At 49.2% G+C, this 20,829-nt stretch overlaps 1 protein-coding gene across 10 annotated transcripts in view; it reads right to left on the reverse strand.

The window, feature by feature from the left end:
• Positions 1 to 20,829, reverse strand: part of CASK (calcium/calmodulin dependent serine protein kinase) — a 417,331-nt gene that overhangs the window by 63,800 nt on the left and 332,702 nt on the right. For 5 of the 10 annotated variants that reach the window (XM_073566045.1, XM_073566042.1, XM_073566044.1 and 2 more), the window contains 3 exons: positions 18,018 to 18,103; positions 7,162 to 7,230; positions 116 to 184 (listed from right to left, as the gene is read on the reverse strand). In XM_073566045.1, coding sequence (XP_073422146.1) covers positions 116 to 184; positions 7,162 to 7,230; positions 18,018 to 18,103 — 224 coding nt within the window. The remainder of the gene's footprint in view (positions 1 to 115; positions 185 to 7,161; positions 7,231 to 18,017; positions 18,104 to 20,829) is intronic. The other 5 variants (XM_073566047.1, XM_073566050.1, XM_073566049.1 and 2 more) reach the window with 1 other exon arrangement.

The following is a 20,829-nucleotide window of genomic DNA, read 5'->3' on the forward strand; positions in this document are numbered from 1 at the left end:
GGATGGGAATGGTTATCCAGGAACATAAAACAGAGGTTAATACAGACTTAATTGAGAGCAAATTATCATTGTAGCCCTGTTTGTGCGAATGTGTATATGTAATTGCTGATCTTACCGCAATAGAATTGTTAATGCTGCTATGACCATTAGCTGGGGACTGTCTGGATGTAGAGGGGGAATCTCTCTGAAATAAGACACAAGGTTTGTTAACACATTTCACTATTGCAGTTACCACTGAATAAACAATGAAGAATTCTCTACACTGGTCTGGTTTTTCCATGTTAATTTTTCTTCATCCATGTGAAATTTTTCTGCAGACAATAACTGCAGTTCACCAATTCACCACTAAGAGGAGCCCATGGTCCAGACAACACCACACAGCCCATATTCTTCACCAATTATTCTCAGAGAGCAGAACAAATGCTTTACAAAATCCCTTTTACCCTAAGAGCAAAACTAGAACTTACTGGATGCAAATACTAAATGTGCAAGCTACAAAAAAGGTTTTATGTACTAAATTGCACTATAAAGGCAGAGCACAAGTGATCTGACGTAGTTAAAGGTCGTATGAAGCATGTACAAAGAGGAGGTGCTCCGCAAACACCAGACGAAGGGTCTAACGTCATTCTACCAAAACTGCAGAATGTTGTAAGACTAGACATTTCTTTTAAAAGGGATTATCCAGTTTAAAAGGTCTTTGAATGTGTTAATAACATCATGTCATTCAACTTAGACTTCAAGTGTAACCAAAGTTAAAAAGGTTTTCTGTTGTAGCCCCTCAATTATTGGGGGTCTAGTTACTGAGTGCATGCAGAGAGGGTACAGATTCAATAGAAAGTCTACGGGTCTGCACGCCGCTGTGTGCGCACGCACACACACACCACAGGTCTGCACGCCGATGCGCATACACACACACACACTACAGGTCTGCACACTGCTGCGCATACACACACACACACACTACAGGTCTGCACGCCGATGCGCATACACACACACACACACACACTACAGGTCTGCACACTGCTGCGCATACACACACACACACACTACAGGTCTGCACACTGCTGCGCATACACACACACACACTACAGGTCTGCATGCCGCTGCGCATACACACACACACACTACAGGTCTGCACGCCGCTGCGCATACACACACACACACCACAGGTCTGCACGCCGATGCGCATACACACACACACTACAGGTCTGCACGCCGCTGCGCATACACACACACACTACAGGTCTGCACGCCGCTGCGCATACACACACACACACACACTACAGGTCTGCACGCCGCTGCGCATACACACACACACACCACAGGTCTGCACGCCGATGCGCATACACACACACACTACAGGTCTGCACGCCGCTGCACATACACACACACTACAGGTCTGCACGCCGCTGCGCATACACACACACACACTACAGGTCTGCACGTCGCTGCACATACACACACACACTACAGGTCTGCACGTCGTTGCGCATACACACACACTACAGGTCTGCACGCCGCTGCGCATACACACACACTACAGGTCTGCACGCCGCTGCGCATACACACACACTACAGGTCTGCACGCCGCTGCGCATACACACACACACACACTTCAGGTCTGCACGCCGCTGCGCATACACACACACACTACAGGTCTGCACGCCGCTGCGCATACACACACACACTACAGGTCTGCACGCTGCTGCGCATACACACACACACACTACAGGTCTGCACGCCGCTGCGCATACACACACACACTACAGGTCTGCACGCCGCTGCGCATACACACACAACTACAGGTCTGCACGTCGTTGCGCATACACACACACATAACAGGTCTGCACGCCGCTGCGCATACACACACACACTACAGGTCTGCACGCCGCTGCGCATACACACACACACTACAGGTCTGCACGCCGCTGCGCATACACACACACACTACAGGTCTGAACGCCGATGCGCATACACACACACACTACAGGTCTGCACGCCGCTGCGCATACACACACACACTACAGGTCTGCACGCCGCTGCGCATACACACACACACACCACAGGTCTGCACGCCGATGCGCATACACACACACACTACAGGTCTGCACGCCGCTGCACATACACACACACTACAGGTCTGCACGCCGCTGCGCATACACACACACACACACACACACACACACTACAGGTCTGCACGTCGCTGCACATACACACACACACTACAGGTCTGCACGTCGTTGCGCATACACACACACTACAGGTCTGCACGCCGCTGCGCATACACACACACTACAGGTCTGCACGCCGCTGCGCATACACACACACTACAGGTCTGCACGCCGCTGCGCATACACACACACACACACTTCAGGTCTGCACGCCGCTGCGCATACACACACACACTACAGGTCTGCACGCCGCTGCGCATACACACACACACTACAGGTCTGCACGCTGCTGCGCATACACACACACACACTACAGGTCTGCACGCCGCTGCGCATACACACACACACTACAGGTCTGCACGCCGCTGCGCATACACACACAACTACAGGTCTGCACGTCGTTGCGCATACACACACACATAACAGGTCTGCACGCCGCTGCGCATACACACACACACTACAGGTCTGCACGCCGCTGCGCATACACACACACACACACACACTACAGGTCTGCACGCCGCTGCGCATACACACACACACTACAGGTCTGCACGCCGATGCGCATACACACACACACTACAGGTCTGCACGCCGCTGCGCATACACACACACTACAGGTCTGCACGCCGCTGCGCATACACACACACACTACAGGTCTGCACGCCGCTGCGCATACACACACTACGGGTCTGCACGCCGCTGCGCATACACACACACTACAGGTCTGCACGCCGCTGCGCATACACACACTACAGGTCTGCACGCCGCTGCGCACACACACACACAATACAGGTCTGCACGCCGCTGCGCATACACACACACACTACAGGTCTGCACGCCGCTGCGCATACACACACACTACAGGTCTGCACACTGCTGCGCATACACACACACACTACAGGTCTGCACGCCGCTGCGCGCACACACACACACACTACAGGTCTGCATGCTGCTGTGCATACACACACACACTACAGGTCTGCATGCTGCTGCGCATACACACACACACAATACAGGTCTGCACGCCGCTGCGCATACACACACACACTACAGGTCTGCACACTGCTGCGCATACACACACACACTACAGGTCTGCACGCCGCTGCGCATACACACACACACTACAGGTCTGCACGCCGCTGCGCATACACACACACACTACAGGTCTGCATGCTGCTGCGCATACACACACACACACACACTACAGGTCTGCATGCTACTGCGCATACACACACACTACAGGTCTGCATGCCGCTGTGCATACACACACACTACAGGTCTGCACGCCGCTGCACATACACACACTACGGGTCTGCACGCCGCTGCGCATACACACACACTACAGGTCTGCACGCCGCTGCGCATACACACACTACAGGTCTGCACGCCGCTGCGCATACACACACACTACAGGTCTGCACGTCGTTGCGCATACACACACACAACTACAGGTCTGCACGTCGTTGCGCATACACACACACATAACAGGTCTGCACGCCGCTGCGCATACACACACACTACAGGTCTGCACGCCACTGCGCATACACACACACACACACTACAGGTCTGCACGCCGCTGCGCATACACACACACACTACAGGTCTGCACGCCGATGCGCATACACACACACTACAGGTCTGCACGCCGATGCGCATACACACACACTACAGGTCTGCACGCCGCTGCGCATACACACACACACTACAGGTCTGCACGTCGTTGCGCATACACACACACTACAGGTCTGCACGCCGCTGCGCATACACACACACTACAGGTCTGCACGCCACTGCTCATACACACACACACACACTACAGGTCTGCACGCCGCTGCGCATACACACACACACACTTCAGGTCTGCACGCCGCTGCGCATACACACACACACACTACAGGTCTGCACGCCGCTGCGCATACACACACACACTACAGGTCTGCACGCCGCTGCGCATACACACACACACACTACAGGTCTGCACGCCGCTGCGCATACACACACACACACTACAGGTCTGCACGCCGCTGCGCATACACACACACACTACAGGTCTGCACGTCGTTGCGCATACACACACACAACTACAGGTCTGCACGTCGTTGCGCATACACACACACACTACAGGTCTGCACGTCGTTGCGCATACACACACACATAACAGGTCTGCACGCCGCTGCGCATACACACACACACTACAGGTCTGCACGCCGCTGCGCATACACACACACACACACACACACACACTACAGGTCTGCACGCCGCTGCGCATACACACACACACTACAGGTCTGCACGCCGATGCGCATACACACACACTACAGGTCTGCACGCCGCTGCGCATACACACACACACTACAGGTCTGCACGCCGCTGCGCATACACACACTACAGATCTGCACGCCGCTGCGCACACACACACACAATACAGGTCTGCACGCCGCTGCGCATACACACACACACTACAGGTCTGCACGCCGCTGCGCATACACACACACACACACTACAGGTCTGCACACTGCTGAGCATACACACACACACTACAGGTCTGCACGCCGCTGCGCACACACACACACACTACAGGTCTGCATGCTGCTGTGCATACACACACACACTACAGGTCTGCATGCTGCTGCGCATACACACACACAATACAGGTCTGCACGCCGCTGCGCATACACACACACTACAGGTCTGCACACTGCTGCGCATACACACACACACTACAGGTCTGCACGCCGCTGCGCATACACACACACACTACAGGTCTGCACGCCGCTGCGCATACACACACACACTACAGGTCTGCATGCTGCTGCGCATACACACACACACACTACAGGTCTGCATGCTACTGCGCATACACACACACTACAGGTCTGCATGCCGCTGTGCATACACACACACTACAGGTCTGCACGCCGCTGCACATACACACACTACGGGTCTGCACGCCGCTGCGCATACACACACACTACAGGTCTGCACGCCGCTGCGCATACACACACTACAGGTCTGCATGCCGCTGTGCATACACACACACTACAGGTCTGCATGCCGCTGTGCATACACACACACTACAGGTCTGCATGCCGCTGTGCATACACACACACTACAGGTCTGCACGCCGCTGCGCATACACACACACTACAGGTCTGCACGCCGCTGCGCATACACACACTACAGGTCTGCATGCCGCTGTGCATACACACACACTACAGGTCTGCATGCCGCTGTGCATACACACACACTACAGGTCTGCATGCCGCTGTGCATACACACACACTACAGGTCTGCATGCCGCTGTGCATACACACACACTACGGGTCTGCACGCCGCTGCGCATACACACACACTACAGGTCTGCACGCCGCTGCGCATACACACACTACAGGTCTGCACGCCGCTGCGCATACACACACTACAGGTATGCACGCCGCTGCGCATACACACACTACGGGTCTGCACGCCGCTGCGCATACACACACACTACGGGTCTGCACGCCGCTGCGCATACACACACACTACGGGTCTGCACGCCGCTGTGTGCTTCTGCTTCATGGTTTGACCGGTGGGTATTTTCTGATGTGACAATTCGTTGTAAATAACAGCAAGGTTCAAGCAGGTTTAATTCCATTGTGTGTGACACAGGGCGGCGTTTTCATGCCATCAGTGGTATGTGAAGGGGACTGGCCTCAGTGGCTAAGCCAATCCTCTCCTCGGTTACACCGGATACATAAAAAAAAAAAAAAAAAAATTGTCTGGCTGGTTTGTTTCTATAGTTAGACCTTTCAGTCCTCTTACACTGCACTGATATATACACACATACATACACACACACACACACACACACACACACACATACTTTCTTTTCAGGAGTAACCGGTTTTTTTCCCCCAGGAATATAAAGCCTTTTTAATTTAATGACTTTTTTTGTTGATTTTTCCAAGGAGGTGGGCGTGTTGCTTACAGGATTCTCTTTAGGCTGCTCTTTATAAGTATCCTGTTTGTAATACCCTTTTGGGAAAGATGACAACCATTAGTACCTAATAAAAAGACTCGTATCTCCTCTGGAACCATATGGCAAAAAGTAAAAAAAAAAAAAAAAATACAGCTCCTTTGCTGCATGACTTGAATCAAAGGAGCAGTCAGTCAAGCAGGAGGTGGTGGTGCCTGGCAGGGAATAGAGCTGGAGTGACAGAGGCTTCAGATCTACCATAAGCTCTTCAGCCTCATTTCCATATCAACTAAAACGCTAATTTCTCAGTAACTGAGGAACGGGCTAGCCATGTAAAAGGTATTAGAGTGTTAAAGCCATTTCCTATAGCTAGCCAGTTTTTTGTGATGTGACCATTCAGAGGTCATTATTAATACAGTGTGTGCGGTAGTGCGTCATACTGAGACGCACAGAGCATGGCGGAATGGCTGGTTACTTGGTCTCTGTAGGGTAATAACACGGGGGAACATTTCTACTGGAGCAAGCCGCTTGCCACCCAGACGCCATGCTGACCAAACTCATGTACTTTCCCACCCAAAGTTAATTTTTCAGGTGTGTAAGCGTATGAAGCAGAATAAGAATGGGGGGCTTAAAGGGCACGGCTCAGTGCACACGCTAAAATGTAGGCTTGTTTGCACGTTTTCTTACTTGTACAGATCTTTACAAGTTTACATGTAAGAGTTTTTGATCAAAATGAAAAAAGAAAATTAAACAAAGGCTGAAAAATACCTACACCATTTCACACTCAAGTAAATTGAAGTCATTGTTGTAATTATTAATAAAGTCTTTCCCATAGATATTCCATGTATTCGATAACTGCTGTATTCAGCAATCACATTAATGAGGTTTTACACACGCTCTGTTCCGTTATCTTTGTTGTAAAATTGGTGTGCATGGTCTACAAGCACAGGCAGAGACAGCGTCCCAAAAAGCAGATCACAGTCAGCCATCAGCAGGAAACCGAAGAGAAGACCCGCTTATGTATGATGCCATTACCTCACAGGAAGAAGACTGGGTACGGTAACTGGGAACTATCTTGAACGTGATGCTGCCCCTCATTTCTCTCTAAGAGAAAGAAAGAGTCATCGTTATAGAATATGATAGGCAATTACATGACATGTGGAAGAAAATATACCAACAGCACACAGACTCGAATGGAGAGCATAAAATTATACAATCAATACACTTAGATGAGGTAAAGTCACAAGGGAAAAAAAATGGCGACAGTTAAGGTATATGCAGACGAGCCCGAAGTGGCAGCGCTTTGGATGCAGCGTGAGTAATAGCGCTGCCGGCTATTGAACGCAGGTGAATCCACATGTGTCCACTGAACCGAGCGGCTTCGCCGTGTCAAATACATTGTACAGATGATAAAGACATGCTGCGGTCTGGAAAGACACACCGAATGTCCATCTGTGCGGGTGAGCCGCGGGCGTCTCTGGATGCATAGTGGACATGGGATTTCTTGAAATCCTATCCACTATGCTATATCATCAGGACGCTGCATTAGTACACAGCGTCCAACCAGCAGCGTTTACTGATCGACTGTACATACCCTAGTATGCTGCCAAACACAAAGGATGAAAGAAAAACAGTAGGAGCAAAAAATGCTGATTATTGGTCATCAGGAGTCTACAGATTGCATGGGACCTCGTGAATACTATGAGTATGTGTTCATGCGGAGATAGAGGTCAATCACTGAACAGGACCGCCACTTGACTCATACGCAGAAAGACCACAGAGTTCAATTAACCCCTTAAGGACAGCTACTTCGTAGGTTAATGACCAAAATAGTTACCGTATATACTCGAGTATAAGCCGAGGCCCCTAATTTTGCCTAAAAAAACTGTGAAAACTTACTGACTCGAGTATAAGCCTAGGGTGGGAAATGCATCAGCTACAGGTAAATTTAAAAAATTAAAATAGATACCAATAAAATAAATTAATTTTGAATATCCATATTGAATCAGGAGCTCCATATAATGCTCCATACAGTTCATGATGGGCCCCATAAGATGCTCCATACAAAATACATCCCATATAATGCTGCACAAAGGTTACTAATGGCCCCATAATTTGATCCATAGAATAATATGCCCCATATGCTGTTCCATAAAGGCTGATGGCCCCATAAGATGCTTCATAGATATATATGCCCCATATGCTGCTCCATAAAGGTTGATGGCCCCATAAGATGCCCCATAGATATATAATGCTCCATAACGGCTGACGGCCCCATAAGATGCTCCATAGATATATATGCCCCATATGCTGCTGCGGCCAGGTGCCACTGTCCTGAGCAGGCAGGGACACCGGCGTGCTATGGGGGCCAGGTGCCGGTGTCGCCGCTGGCTCAGGCCCCCAACACTTGCGATATTCACCTGTCCCCGTTCCACCGCTCTGTCTTGCGGGTCTCTGCAGTGACTGTACAGGCAGAGGACGCGCACTAACCATGTCATCACGCCCTTTGACCTGAACAGAGGACGCGGAAGACAGCACAGTGCGGCGTTGAATCGGGGACAGGTGAATATCGCATGGCTCCCCCGTCCTACTCACCCCCTCCTGGCACGTTCTCTGTAGTCCCTGCTTCTCCGATGGTCTCCGGCAGCTGCTTCCAGTGTTCAGCGGTGACATGGTACTGCTCATTAAAGTAATGAATATGCACATATTCATTACTTTAATGAGCGTTACCACATGACCTCTGAACACAGGAAGGGCTGTGGCGTCGGAGACCATCTGAGAAGCAGGGACTGCAGAGAACGTGCCAGGAGGAGGTGAGTATGACAGCTGCGCTCCCCCTCCCTCGCCTACCCCCTGGGACAATGATTCGAGTATAAGCCGAGAGGGGGCACTTTCAGCCTTAAAAAAAATGGGCTGAAAATCTCAGCTTATACTCGAGTATATAGAGTAATAAATACATTTCCCACATGTCTACTTTACATCAGCAAAATTTTTGAAACTTTTTTTTTTGTTAGGAAGTTATGAGGTTTAAAAGAAACAGCGATTTCTCATTTTTCCAATAAAATTTACAAAACCTTTTTTTTTTCCTTGGGACCAAATCACATTTGAAGTGACTTTGAAGGGCTTATATGACAGAAAAGTACCCAAAAATGAAGGGTGCAGTTTTTATAATGGTGTCAAAGTCCTCAAAACCACATTCAAGAAGTTTATTAACCCTGCAGGTGCATCACAGGAATTAATGGAATGTGTAGAGAAAAAAAAAAATGAATATTTTTTTTTTTCTTCCTTTACAAAAATTTTATTTGTTTTTTTAAAAATTGTTTTATTTTCAATGGGGCAAAAAGGGGGTGGTTTATTTTTTCAGAATTTTTTATTTAACTTTTTACTGTCTTTAATAGTTCCCTTAGGAGACTTGAAGTTGTGACTGTCCGATTGCCTGTGCTACACAGAGCAGGGCTTTAGCACTGCCAAGTATAGCAGAAATCATGATTGCCTATGAACGCCGGCCACAAGCCATAATTCACAGGAGATTCATGATAGGCTGCCATAACCCACTGGCACCCACCCGGTCACGTGATGGGCGTCGAAGGGCGGAATTTGTGAATCTCCGACAGTTGTATTTACCATGCACCAGCCGAAAGTGTGACAGCGGGATTTAACTGGTTAACAGCCGCGGGTGAAGCTCCAATCTATTTGTGGCTGTTAAAGGCTCATGTACCTGATTAAATCAGCTGTCATGTACGAGGAAAGATGAGAGTTCAGCACCAGAGACCACAAAGTCAGGGACACAACATAGGAAGTAAATATACGTCATATGTCCAGCTAAGGCAGGATATTGGCTATACACACGTGTAATGCTCGATATAAACAAGTGCTTCTCACAAAAAGGAGATTTTTGTGTACTCACCGTAAAATCTCTTTCTCTTAGCCTTTAATTGGGGGACACAGAACCTTGGGTGTTATGCTGCTGTCCACTAGGAGGCGACACTATGCATAATCTGAAAAAGATTAACTTTGGCTCCTCCTCTGCAGTATACACCCCTGGACGGCGTCAGCCTTCTCCAGTTTTGTGCCAAAGCATAAGGAGGAACGTAACCAAATAACATAACCATGCCTGTAAGAAGGCTACTATGTACGAGCTCAAAGAACAATATGAGAACTCAACAGGAAACAACGGCCCGTAAGGGCAACAGGGTGGGAGCTGTGTCCCCCAATTAAAGGCTAAGAGAAAGAGATTTTACGGTGAGTACACAAAAATCTCCTTTACTCTGTCGCCTAATTGGGGGACACAGAACCTTGGGACGTCCCAAAGCAGTCGCTGGGTGGGAAGCAGTGGACGAATATTGTGCTGACAGTCCCCTAGACTTGGGGTACTGCCGCCTGCAGAACCAGTCTACCCAGGCTCGCATCCGCTGAGGACTGGGTATGAACACTGTAGTGTTTCATAAACGTGTGTAGGCTAGTCCAAGTGGCCGCCTTGCACACTTGTTGTGCCGAAGCCTGATGCCGAATGGCCCAGGAGGCCCCTACTGCCCGTGTAGAGTGTGCCGTGATACCGTCCGGAAGAGGGGAACTGTTAAGTCGGTAGGCCTCATGTATGGTGGACCTGATCCACCTGGCAAGGGTAGCCTTGGAAGCCGGCAACCCCTTGCGACTACCTTCCGGAAGAATGAAGAGGGAATCAGATTTCCGGAAAGGTGCAGTCCTGGACATGTAAATTCGCAATGCTCTGACGAGGTCAAGCGTATGCAGAGCCTTCTCCACTCTATGAACCGGAACCGGGCAAAGGGAAGGCAGTGAAATCTCTTCATTAAGGTGAAAGTTGGACACAACCTTCGGAAGGAAGGATGGTACCGTGCGGAGAACCACCTTGTCCTGGTGAAAGGCTAGGAAAGGCCGTCTGCAGGAAAGTGCTGACAATTCCGACAGTCTGCGTAACGAGGTGATCGCCACTAGAAAAACCACTTTCTGAGACAGAATGGAGAGTGGAACTCCTCTAAGAGGTTCGAAGGGTGGAGCTTGCAATGCTGTCAGGACCAGATTGAGGTCCCACGTATCCAGCGGACGTTTGTAGGGAGGAACCAATCGGGAAACTCCCTGGATGAAAGTCCTTACTTGCGGTTTAATAGCAATGCGCTTTTGAAAAAGGACTGAAAGCGCCGACACCTGACTCTTAAGCGAACTTAAGGATAGCTTGGCATCTAGGCCCGATTGAAGAAAACCTAGTACCTTCGGGAGGGAATAAGGGAGTGGGACTTGTCCATGAGATTCGCACCAAGAAAAGAAAGCTCTCCAGGTACGATAATAGAGCTTGGCGGAGGCAGGCTTCCTTGCTCTGATCATAGTTGTAATGACTGCCGGTGAAAAACCTGCCTGGGTTAGAATCCAGGTTTCAAGGGCCATGCCGTCAAATTGAGAGCCCCTGAATTCTGGTGGAAGAACAGACCTTGAGACAGAAGGTCGTGACGGTCGGGTAGACGCCAGGGGGCGTCTGCCGTAAGTTGGACGATGTCGGCGTACCAAGTACGTCTGGGCCAGTCTGGCGCGATGAGGATGGTCGGAACTCCCTCTTGCTTGATCTTCCTCACGACCCTGGCGATTAGGGGGAGGGGTGGAAAAATGTATAGGAGTCGGAACTGGGACCAGTCCTGGACCAGGGCATCCGCTCCGAGCGACCGCGGGTCGTGTGTCCTGGCCATGAAATTGGGAACCTTGGTATTGAGATGGGATGCCATTAGGTCCACATCCGGGGTTCCCCAGCGTTGACAGATGTGGTAAAAAATCTCGGGATGGAGAGACCACTCCCCCGAGTCCATTCCTTGCCTGCTGAGGAAGTCGGCTTCCCAGTTTTCTACACCCGGAATGTGTACCGCAGAAAGTACCGACCTTGTGTCTTCCGCCCAGCGGAGGATATGAGCCACTTCTCTCATCGCCTGGGCGCTGCGGGTCCCGCCTTGGTGGTTCACGTATGCCACAGCCGTGGCATTGTCCGACTGTATCCGTATGTGCGAGGCTGCAAGCAAGTGATGAAAGGCTCTCAGTGCCAAGAGAATGGCCCTGATTTCCAGAACATTGATGGGCAATGTCACTTCCCTCGGTGACCACTTGCCCTGTGCCCTGTGATGTAGGTGCACCGCCCCCCAGCCTGTCAGGCTTGCATCGGTAGTCAGGATCTTCCATTGTCCTGAGAGGAATGGCTTCCCTCATGTAAGCGAGGTTGGTTTGAGCCACCAATGCAGGGACCTCCTGGTTGATGACGTCAACCTGAACTCCATGTCGAGGGAGAAGGCGTTCCTGTCCCAAGATCTGAGCATGGCTAGTTGAAGGACCCCGAGGTGAAACTGGTCAAATGGCACTGCCTCTATTGCTGCTGCCATCCGGCCGAGGACTCTCATGGCAAACCGGAGAGATCGAGGAGGACTGCGAAGGAGTGTGCGAACTCCCAGACGGATGGCCAGTGTCTTGTCCTTGGGAAGGAGCACCAGGCCCCTGGCGGTGTCGAATACCATTCCCAGGAATGTTAGAGTCCGAGTTGGGATGGTCGACGATTTCTGTAGGTTGACTAGCCATCCCAGGCGACTCAGAGTGTCTAGAGTGATTGAGACACTGACCTCGCAGTCTTTGAAAGTGGGAGACTTGACGAGGAGGTCGTCCAGGTACGGGACGACTAGGATGCCTCTTGAGTGCAGGACGTCCATGGTGGCCGCCATGACTTTGGTGAACGTTCTTGGAGCCGTGGCGAGTCCGAACGGAAGGGCGACAAACTGGTAGTGGTTTTGGTTGACCGCGAACCTGAGAAACCTTTGGTGGGCGGGAGCAATTGGTATGTGGAGATACGCATCCTGTATGTCTATGGAGGCGAGGTATTCTCCCTGCTCCATGGATGCAATGATGGACCGGAGGGACTCCATGCAGAAATGACGGACCCGTACGTAATTGTTGAGCTGTTTTAGGTCCAGTATGGGTCGGACGCTGCCTCCTTTCTTGGGGACTATGAACAAATTTGAGTAGAATCCTCGGAATCTCTTGTTCGCGGGAACCGGCACCACAACTCCTGATTGAAGGAGAGAGGAAACCGCTTGGTGGAAAACACGAGCCTTTTCTGGTGGTGTTGGAGGAACAGAAAGGAAGAACCGGTTTGGTGGAACGGAAGTGAACTCTATCTTGTATCCGGAAGACACTATTTCCCTGACCCACCTGTCTTCTGTAATAGGCAGCCAGACTTGCTGAAAGAGTAAAAGTCGGCCGCCTACTGGTGGGGTGTCTTCCGGAGGTCTCGAGTCATGATGAAGTGAAGTTCTGAGGTTTTCCTCCCTTGGGTTTCGCTTGGCCTGCTTTCGACTGCCAAGCCCTGTCCGGTCGCTGCTGAGTCCGTGGGTTGTCTCTGCGTGGAGAACGGTTGCGGTTTTGCACTGGGCGCGAAACGGACCAGCCTGAGGAATTCCGAAAGGATCGGAATCGCATCTGGTTTCTTCGTTTAAACGTGCGTTTCGGTTTTAGTTGAGGGAGAGAGGTACTCTTACCCCCAGTGGCATTGGCTATCATGGTGTCCAACTTTTCGCCGAAAAGTCTTCCAGTAAAATACGGAAGTCGCGTGAGGGACTTCTTTGAGGCCGCATCCGCTTTCCATTCTCGCAGCCAGAGGATGCGTCGGATCGTGACGGCGTTTGATGCTATTCCCGCTACACCTCTGGCGGAATCCAGGGCTGCATGAATCATGTAGTCTGCTACCACTGCCATCTGGACCGCTTGGTCCGAGAGTTCAGGATTTGAAGCCTGAAGACCCACCTGTAGTTTTTTGGCCCAAGCCAGGATGGCCTTGGATGCCCAAACTGAAGCAAATGCAGGGCCCAGAGAGGCACCTGCCGCTTCGAAAATAGAACGAGCCATGCGCTCTACTTGCCGGTCTGCTGCGTCCCTGAGGGTTGAGCTATCCGGCAGAGAGAGTAAAGTCTGCGCTGCTAGCCTAGAAACCGGAGGGTCCACTTCAGGTGGATCTGTCCATTGTTTGGTGTCTTTCTGTGGGAAGGGGTACTTCGCTTCCAAATATTTGCGATTAGCGAATTTTTTGTCAGGCTGCGCAAACTGTTTGGTAAGTATTTTCTCAAACTCATCGTGATTAGGGAAGACCTTAGGTGGTTTTTGAACACTTTCGAAGCAAATCCTATGTTCTGGGACTTCCGGGGGGCGACTCTGGAATTTTTAGCACCCGATGAATGGCAGAAATTATGTCCTCAACTAGCGCTGTATTGCTAGGGGGAGAAGGTACCACGGACCTGACCGTTTCATTATCTGAGTCGGAGTCACAGATGCCCTCCGAATCCTGTGCCTCGCTAAGGTGATCCATGGAGGGCGACCTGGGGCGGGGGTCTTCTGTGATGGGGGATCCCTGTGGTAAATTGCACTGTCTGTCTGTGGCAGGGGACTGCCCAGGAGACCTGGAATGACGCTGTCTCTCCCTAGAGGGGGACGACCTTGTGCTATAGTGCGACTTAGGTGATCGAGACCTGTGGGTCCGCTTACGACTGTGAGAGTCGGAAGCAGCATGTTCCTGAGACAAGCTGTCCGTTTGCTGTGTACCGTCCATAGCCGGGGCCCGACTCTGCAGAGCTTGCAGTAATGTAGCAGTTAGGTTGTCTATGGACTGAGACATAGACTGAGACATCTGAGTTGCCCATTCTGGCGTGGCCTGTGACACTGAAGCGTCAGTAGGGACTCCCTGGGGTTCTGACCCAGAGTTCTGGATGCAGTCCCGGCAGTGCGGATACGTGCTGCCACTAGGGAGCGTGGCTTTGCAGGCTGTGCAGAATGCATAGAAACATTCCTGCCTGGTTCTCTTCCTTGAGCCCGGCATAGTGCACAGAGGCTGGCTATAAGGGATCGTACAGGGGTGGCTACGCAGAGGGAACCCACAGAAAGCCTTATAGGAAGTATAGATTCACAGCTGAGTAATGAGAACCCAGCTGTGAGCTTACCCCACCGGTGTGCCCCTAGGTCCAGCGCCGACAGATCCAAGTTCTGTGCCCCCCGGAGACCGCTGTGATGCTCCTCTCCTGGATCTCATCCAGAAAAAATGGCCACCGGGGCTCTGAGGAGAGGCAGGAGGGGGCGGAGAGCTGAAAAGGGCGCGCTGGGCTGTGTAAAAACGCGCCCTTTCTGCCTCAATCCGCCCCTTCTATGACACTTCAGAGTGTCATTTTGGTCATCCGGGTGGCGGGGAAAAGGCGGCGGCAACCCGGATGACCCTGTCTCTGCTGTGCCATCCAGTCCGCACCCTCCCCCGGCCCCAACAGGATCCCTCAGCCAGCCTGGGGTCCCTGGAAGCTGCGAAATGCCGCCTGATCTCCGACCCTACCTGAGGCGTCTCAACCTAATACCCCCTGCGGGGGATTAGGGAGGGTGCGTCTGTCACCATCAGGGGGTCTTCATCCTCGCCTCAACCTCAACCCAGACCCCTTAAAGGGGTTGGGGAAGGAGGGGGGTCTCGACCTCGAACCAGGACCCGAGGGACTGGGGAGGGAGCGACATGGGGAAAAAACCACCTCGACCTCAACCGGGTACCCCTAATAGGGGACCGAGGAGGGAGCCATGCCGGGAGTCTCGCTGGAGACCCACTTTTCTTCATCTGTATTTCAGTGAAAAAAAAGGAAAAAAACGGAAGAAAAAAGGTGAGCCTCCTTGCGACACTAAGCAAAAACTGGAGAAGGCTGACGCCGTCCAGGGGTGTATACTGCAGAGGAGGAGCCAAAGTTAATCTTTTTCAGATTATGCATAGTGTCGCCTCCTAGTGGACAGCAGCATAACACCCAAGGTTCTGTGTCCCCCAATTAGGCGACAGAGTAATTAGAATATAATCAAAAGTTAATTTATTTCAGTTCTTCAATACAAACAAAGTGATCTATTTTAAGTGGTTATTTCTTTTAATGTTGTTGATTATGGCTTACAGCCAATGAGAACCCAAAAGTCATTATTTCAGTAAATTAGAATACTTTATAACACCAGCTTGAAAAATTATTTTAAAATCCAAAATGTTGGCCTACTGAAATGTATGTTCAGTAAATGCACTCAATACTTAGTCGGGGCTCATTTTGCATCAATTACTGCATCAATGTGGCGTGGCATGGAGGCGATCAGCCTGTGGCACTGCTGAGGTGTTATGGAAGCCCAGGTTGCTTTGATAACAGTGTTCAGCTCATCTGCATTGAAGGGTGTGGTGTCTGATGTTTTTAAACCACGTATTGGGACGTTTGGCAGTGTGGACCGGTGCCAAGTCCTGCTGGAGAATGAAATTTCCATCTCCAAAAAGCTCAGTTTGGTCTTGATAAAACACAGTGGACCTACACCAGCAGATGGACATGGCTCAACAACCATCACTGATTGTGGAAACTTCACACTAGACCTCAAGCAGCTTGGATTGTGCCCTCTCCACTTATCCACCAGACTCTGGGACCTTAATTTACAAATGAAATGCAAAATTTACTTTCATCTGAAAACAATATCTTGGACCACTGAGCAACAGTCCAGTTCTTATTCTCCTTGGCCCAGGTAAGACGCGTCTGGCGTTGTCTATTGGCCATGAGTGGCTTGACACAAGGAATGCGACATTTTAACCCATTTCCTGAATACGTCTGTGTGTGGTGGCTCTTGAAGCAATGACTCCAGCAGCAGTCCACTCCTTGTGAATCTCCCCCAAATTTTTGAATGGCTTTTCTTAACAATCCTTTCAAGGCTGCGGTTATCCCAATTGCGTGTGCACCTTTATCTACCACACTTTTTCCTTCCACTCAACTTAATTTGCTTGGATACAGCACTCTGAACAGCCAGCTTCTTTAGCAATGACCTTTTCTGGCTTACCCTCCTTGTGGAGTGTGCCAATGACTTCCTTTTGGACATCTGTCAAGTCAGCAGTCTTCCCCATGATTGTGGAGCCTACTGAAACAGACTAAGGGACCTTTTTAAACGCTTAGGAAAACTTTGCAAGTGTTTTTGTTAATTGTTCTAATTTACTGAGATAATGACTTTTGGGTTTTCATTGGCTGCAATATGTCTCCAATAAGGCCATCGGCAGGGAAGTTCTTAAAAGTAAAAAATAACAGTTACTCTTTAATATACATATATAATTTTTGTTTGACTAATTAAAATAGCCATTATCTTTAAAGCGCCACTCCAGCATTTTTTTTCTCTCAGAACTTGAGTGGCGCTTTAAATGTAAATCCCTGTCCCTGTTGTTATCCTCACCTTCCAGTGGCTTGACCTTTTACTGATGCAGCTCCAGTCCTGTGGCGCCATCTTGTACCCATAACTTAAGACTGGCAAGAAGTCAGAAGTTATGTCACAAGAACTCAATGTAAGTCTATGTGAAACAGAAAGAGGCTCTCAGCGACTTACTTAAAAGTGACCTCCATAGCACTCCATGAAACACTGGAGCTCACTCCATGAAACACTGGAGCTACGAGCAGGTCACTTTTCACTGGAGACAGACGGGAGCGATGCTGGAAAAGAATGAAGGCGGCGGCTGGCGAGTATGAGACAAGGAAATTACATTTAAAGAACCACTCCAGCAATGCAATGAAAAAAAATCCCGGAGTGAAGTTTTAAAGGGTAACATTACCTGAGCTTTTGTTAGACTATTTTTGCAACTGTCAACTCAGACAAAACCTTTTACAAATTACACATGTAAACATGGTCTCACAATATCCTGTGCTTGAACAAAGAAGTGTTCTAGATAGTGACAGATTCCTTTTTTGATGCTCATATTTTCTCATATTTTCCAAAAACGCAAATCAGGAAAAAGGGTTATATTGATTTGATTGGGAAAAAAACCCCAGCATAATCTTGCACGAATATTATGTGCATTTCTGAAGGTGGTGTAAATTGTAAAGAGAACCAACCAGCATCTTCTGAAGCTGTTCCACAGTTTGGTTTGCTACGCTAATTCCATTAATTTCACGTATTTCATCACCTACATGGAGGGTACCTAGATAAAAAAAAAAAATAAAAAAAGCTGAAATATCAACAAAATTCAAGACATTTTAGTATCACCACATAAGATTAGAGGTGCAGTAAATTAAAGGCTTTTTTTCTGAGAAGAGCAGGAGATTCTAGATGGCACATTATCACAACTGTACAAATCACACACCTAAGGTCACAAGAAAAGATTGCCCTTTCTCATGGGGTACACAGGGGAATTTTGCCACAAATTGCGGAATTTTCTTCTCTGACCAGTAAACCCCCTCTAAAGCAAACTATAATTTCAAACCAAACATCAGTACTTCCAGTCAGCTGAACAGTCTAGGGAATATAAAACACAGCATCAATCCCCTAGGGAAGTGGTCCCCAACTTTTCTGACCATGAGAGCTACATTCAGCTCTGAGAGAGGGTCGTGAGCCACATTTAGCTCCCTCCCCCCTCACAGTAGTGGCAACCACAGCCCCCATAACGGGTATAATGATAACCAAAGCTTTGCCACAGAAATCATTCCAAAGCACTATACCTAGATTCAGAGGTCCCCACAATACCCTCCATTCAGTATTCTCCAATCCAGCAATCCCAACACACTGTCACATCCAGCTTCAAGCACCTCCTCTGACAGGTAGTATCATCCTGTCTCCAGCGTACCATACTTAAATTAAATTGAAACCTCTAAGACCAGTATATGTGCATCCAGATCTGCTCTTCTGTGCTGGGCTACTCCCAAAATTCATCATTTTGAGATGTGCGCTTCATACCTGTTTACTAGACCTGGAGCTAATGCACCAAGCTGGCAGACAGCCGTGAGCCACAATTCATGGGACCGCGAGCCGCATGTGGCTCCCGAGCTACAGGTTGGGGACCCCTGCCCTATGGTATAGGCTCTGAAGCTGTCAGTTAAAGGGGTTATCCACTACTAGGACAACCTCTTCTTAAACTAAATGTTCACCCCTGATGAAACAAAGACAAACCTATACTCGCCTACCGAGGAGGCTCTGTTTCACTGGTGTCAGCACTCACGGTCCTGGGTCCGTGATGCAAGGTACCCAATCAGCGCTGGCGTCACTGTCTCCGCCTTCGTACGAATTGAACATGCAGCGGAAGTCAGGGCTACAGCTGATCTGAATTCCTCTTCATGTTCATTTTGACAGGAGGCGGAGACAATGATGCCAGCGCTGATTAAGTGCCAGCCACCATGTGTTATTCCACCGCATCACAGCCCCGGGACCGCAAGTGCCGACACCGCTGGAACGGAGCTGACAAGGGAGGGGAGTAGTTTTTTTTTCCAAATCGGGCCGAACATTTAGTTTAAGTAGGCGTTGTCCTAGTAGTGGACATTGAGGAGTCGGAGGTTTGGTGTACCGACTCGACAGGCCTGGGCATTTGAACATAAACACGGCTTAGGAAAAGAACTGTGATTAGGAGACCTGCGTTGCTGCGGGACGGTGATTTACTATTTGCTTCCTTCCTACTCTTTTTGGCGTCCGCCCCTGCCCAGGAGCTGTGATATGATCAGACCATGTCCCTGAACGGTCAGACACAGCCATTATACAGTACACAGAGTATAAAGACAGGCCAGCAGAGATCACAGCTTGTTTTTTGTGAGGTATAACACTTCGCTGCCTGTTTTTAAGCAGTGTTTTACCTGAAAGAAAAACATTTGTGATCCCGTATTGTAATATCTGTATACTTTTCCTTCCTCCCCTGCCCAGGAGCTGTGGTATGATCAGACCATGTCCCTGTAAGGTCAGACACGGCCAATACACAGTACACAGCAGGGGCACATGTGTAAGATTATCTCAGCACAGGAACATTTTATTTAAAACACATTAAATTGTGGAAATGATTATTATTCCCAGATCTACTGATTAAAATGACCTTTGTTAATATTACTACTATTAATTATTATTATTAAAAAGCAGATAAGACAATTTACATGTATTCACACAATGTGGTTTTCTTCATTTCTGAGAACTTAGAAAGTAGTGAACAGGTGAGCAGATATTTTTTGGATTTTGTATATGGCCCACGCATTATACTGCCAACAAGAGAGAGAAGATCGAATGAAGGTTTACCTTTGACACTTCCCCAAAAAATATTCCTGACCTACCTAAGAATCACTCTCGCCAAAATCACTATTTTTTTTTAGTCTACTGCAGCTGCCATTAAACTAAATTGCATTTTCCACAGTTGGAAAGAAACATTCACGGGACTAATCTGGAGAAAAGGTCATGTGCGGACTACAACACTGCCTGGATCCTACCTTGCTGAATCCCTTGTTTCCCTTTCAAGGTTTCTTACATTACGTTAGCATTTTCAAGTGCATTTTCTCTCTGTAGTCAGGACTTCGGGGAAACAGAAGAGTAGGCTACACTTCACCATTAAAGAGCTCACTAGGCCATGTTGTAAATGCAACTTCCATTGACTTATGGGAGTTATTACAATCGTGTAACTCGGCCCGATCATCTTTCTCTCTGTAGCCGCGATCACTTGTGACAGCTGCCACAGCCAGATATAGCCATTTTAGGCATGAATGGCTGAGATACAATTACCGCTTTTAGGTCACTTACACATCAGTCAAAGTAACAGAATTCTACAGAAATGAGTTCTGTTATCGAGAATAGCTATTCTGACCTGGCATACAAGCCGTCAACAGTTCTGATGCCCAAATTATATCACTATACACTTATCTAATTGGCATGTCTCAGAGGAGCACTGTATAACTAATTGGG

This window comes from Dendrobates tinctorius, unplaced genomic scaffold, assembly GCF_039654945.1.
Source record: "Dendrobates tinctorius isolate UK_male_01 unplaced genomic scaffold, ASM3965494v1 ptg000016l, whole genome shotgun sequence".
Taxonomy (NCBI): domain Eukaryota; kingdom Metazoa; phylum Chordata; class Amphibia; order Anura; family Dendrobatidae; genus Dendrobates; species Dendrobates tinctorius.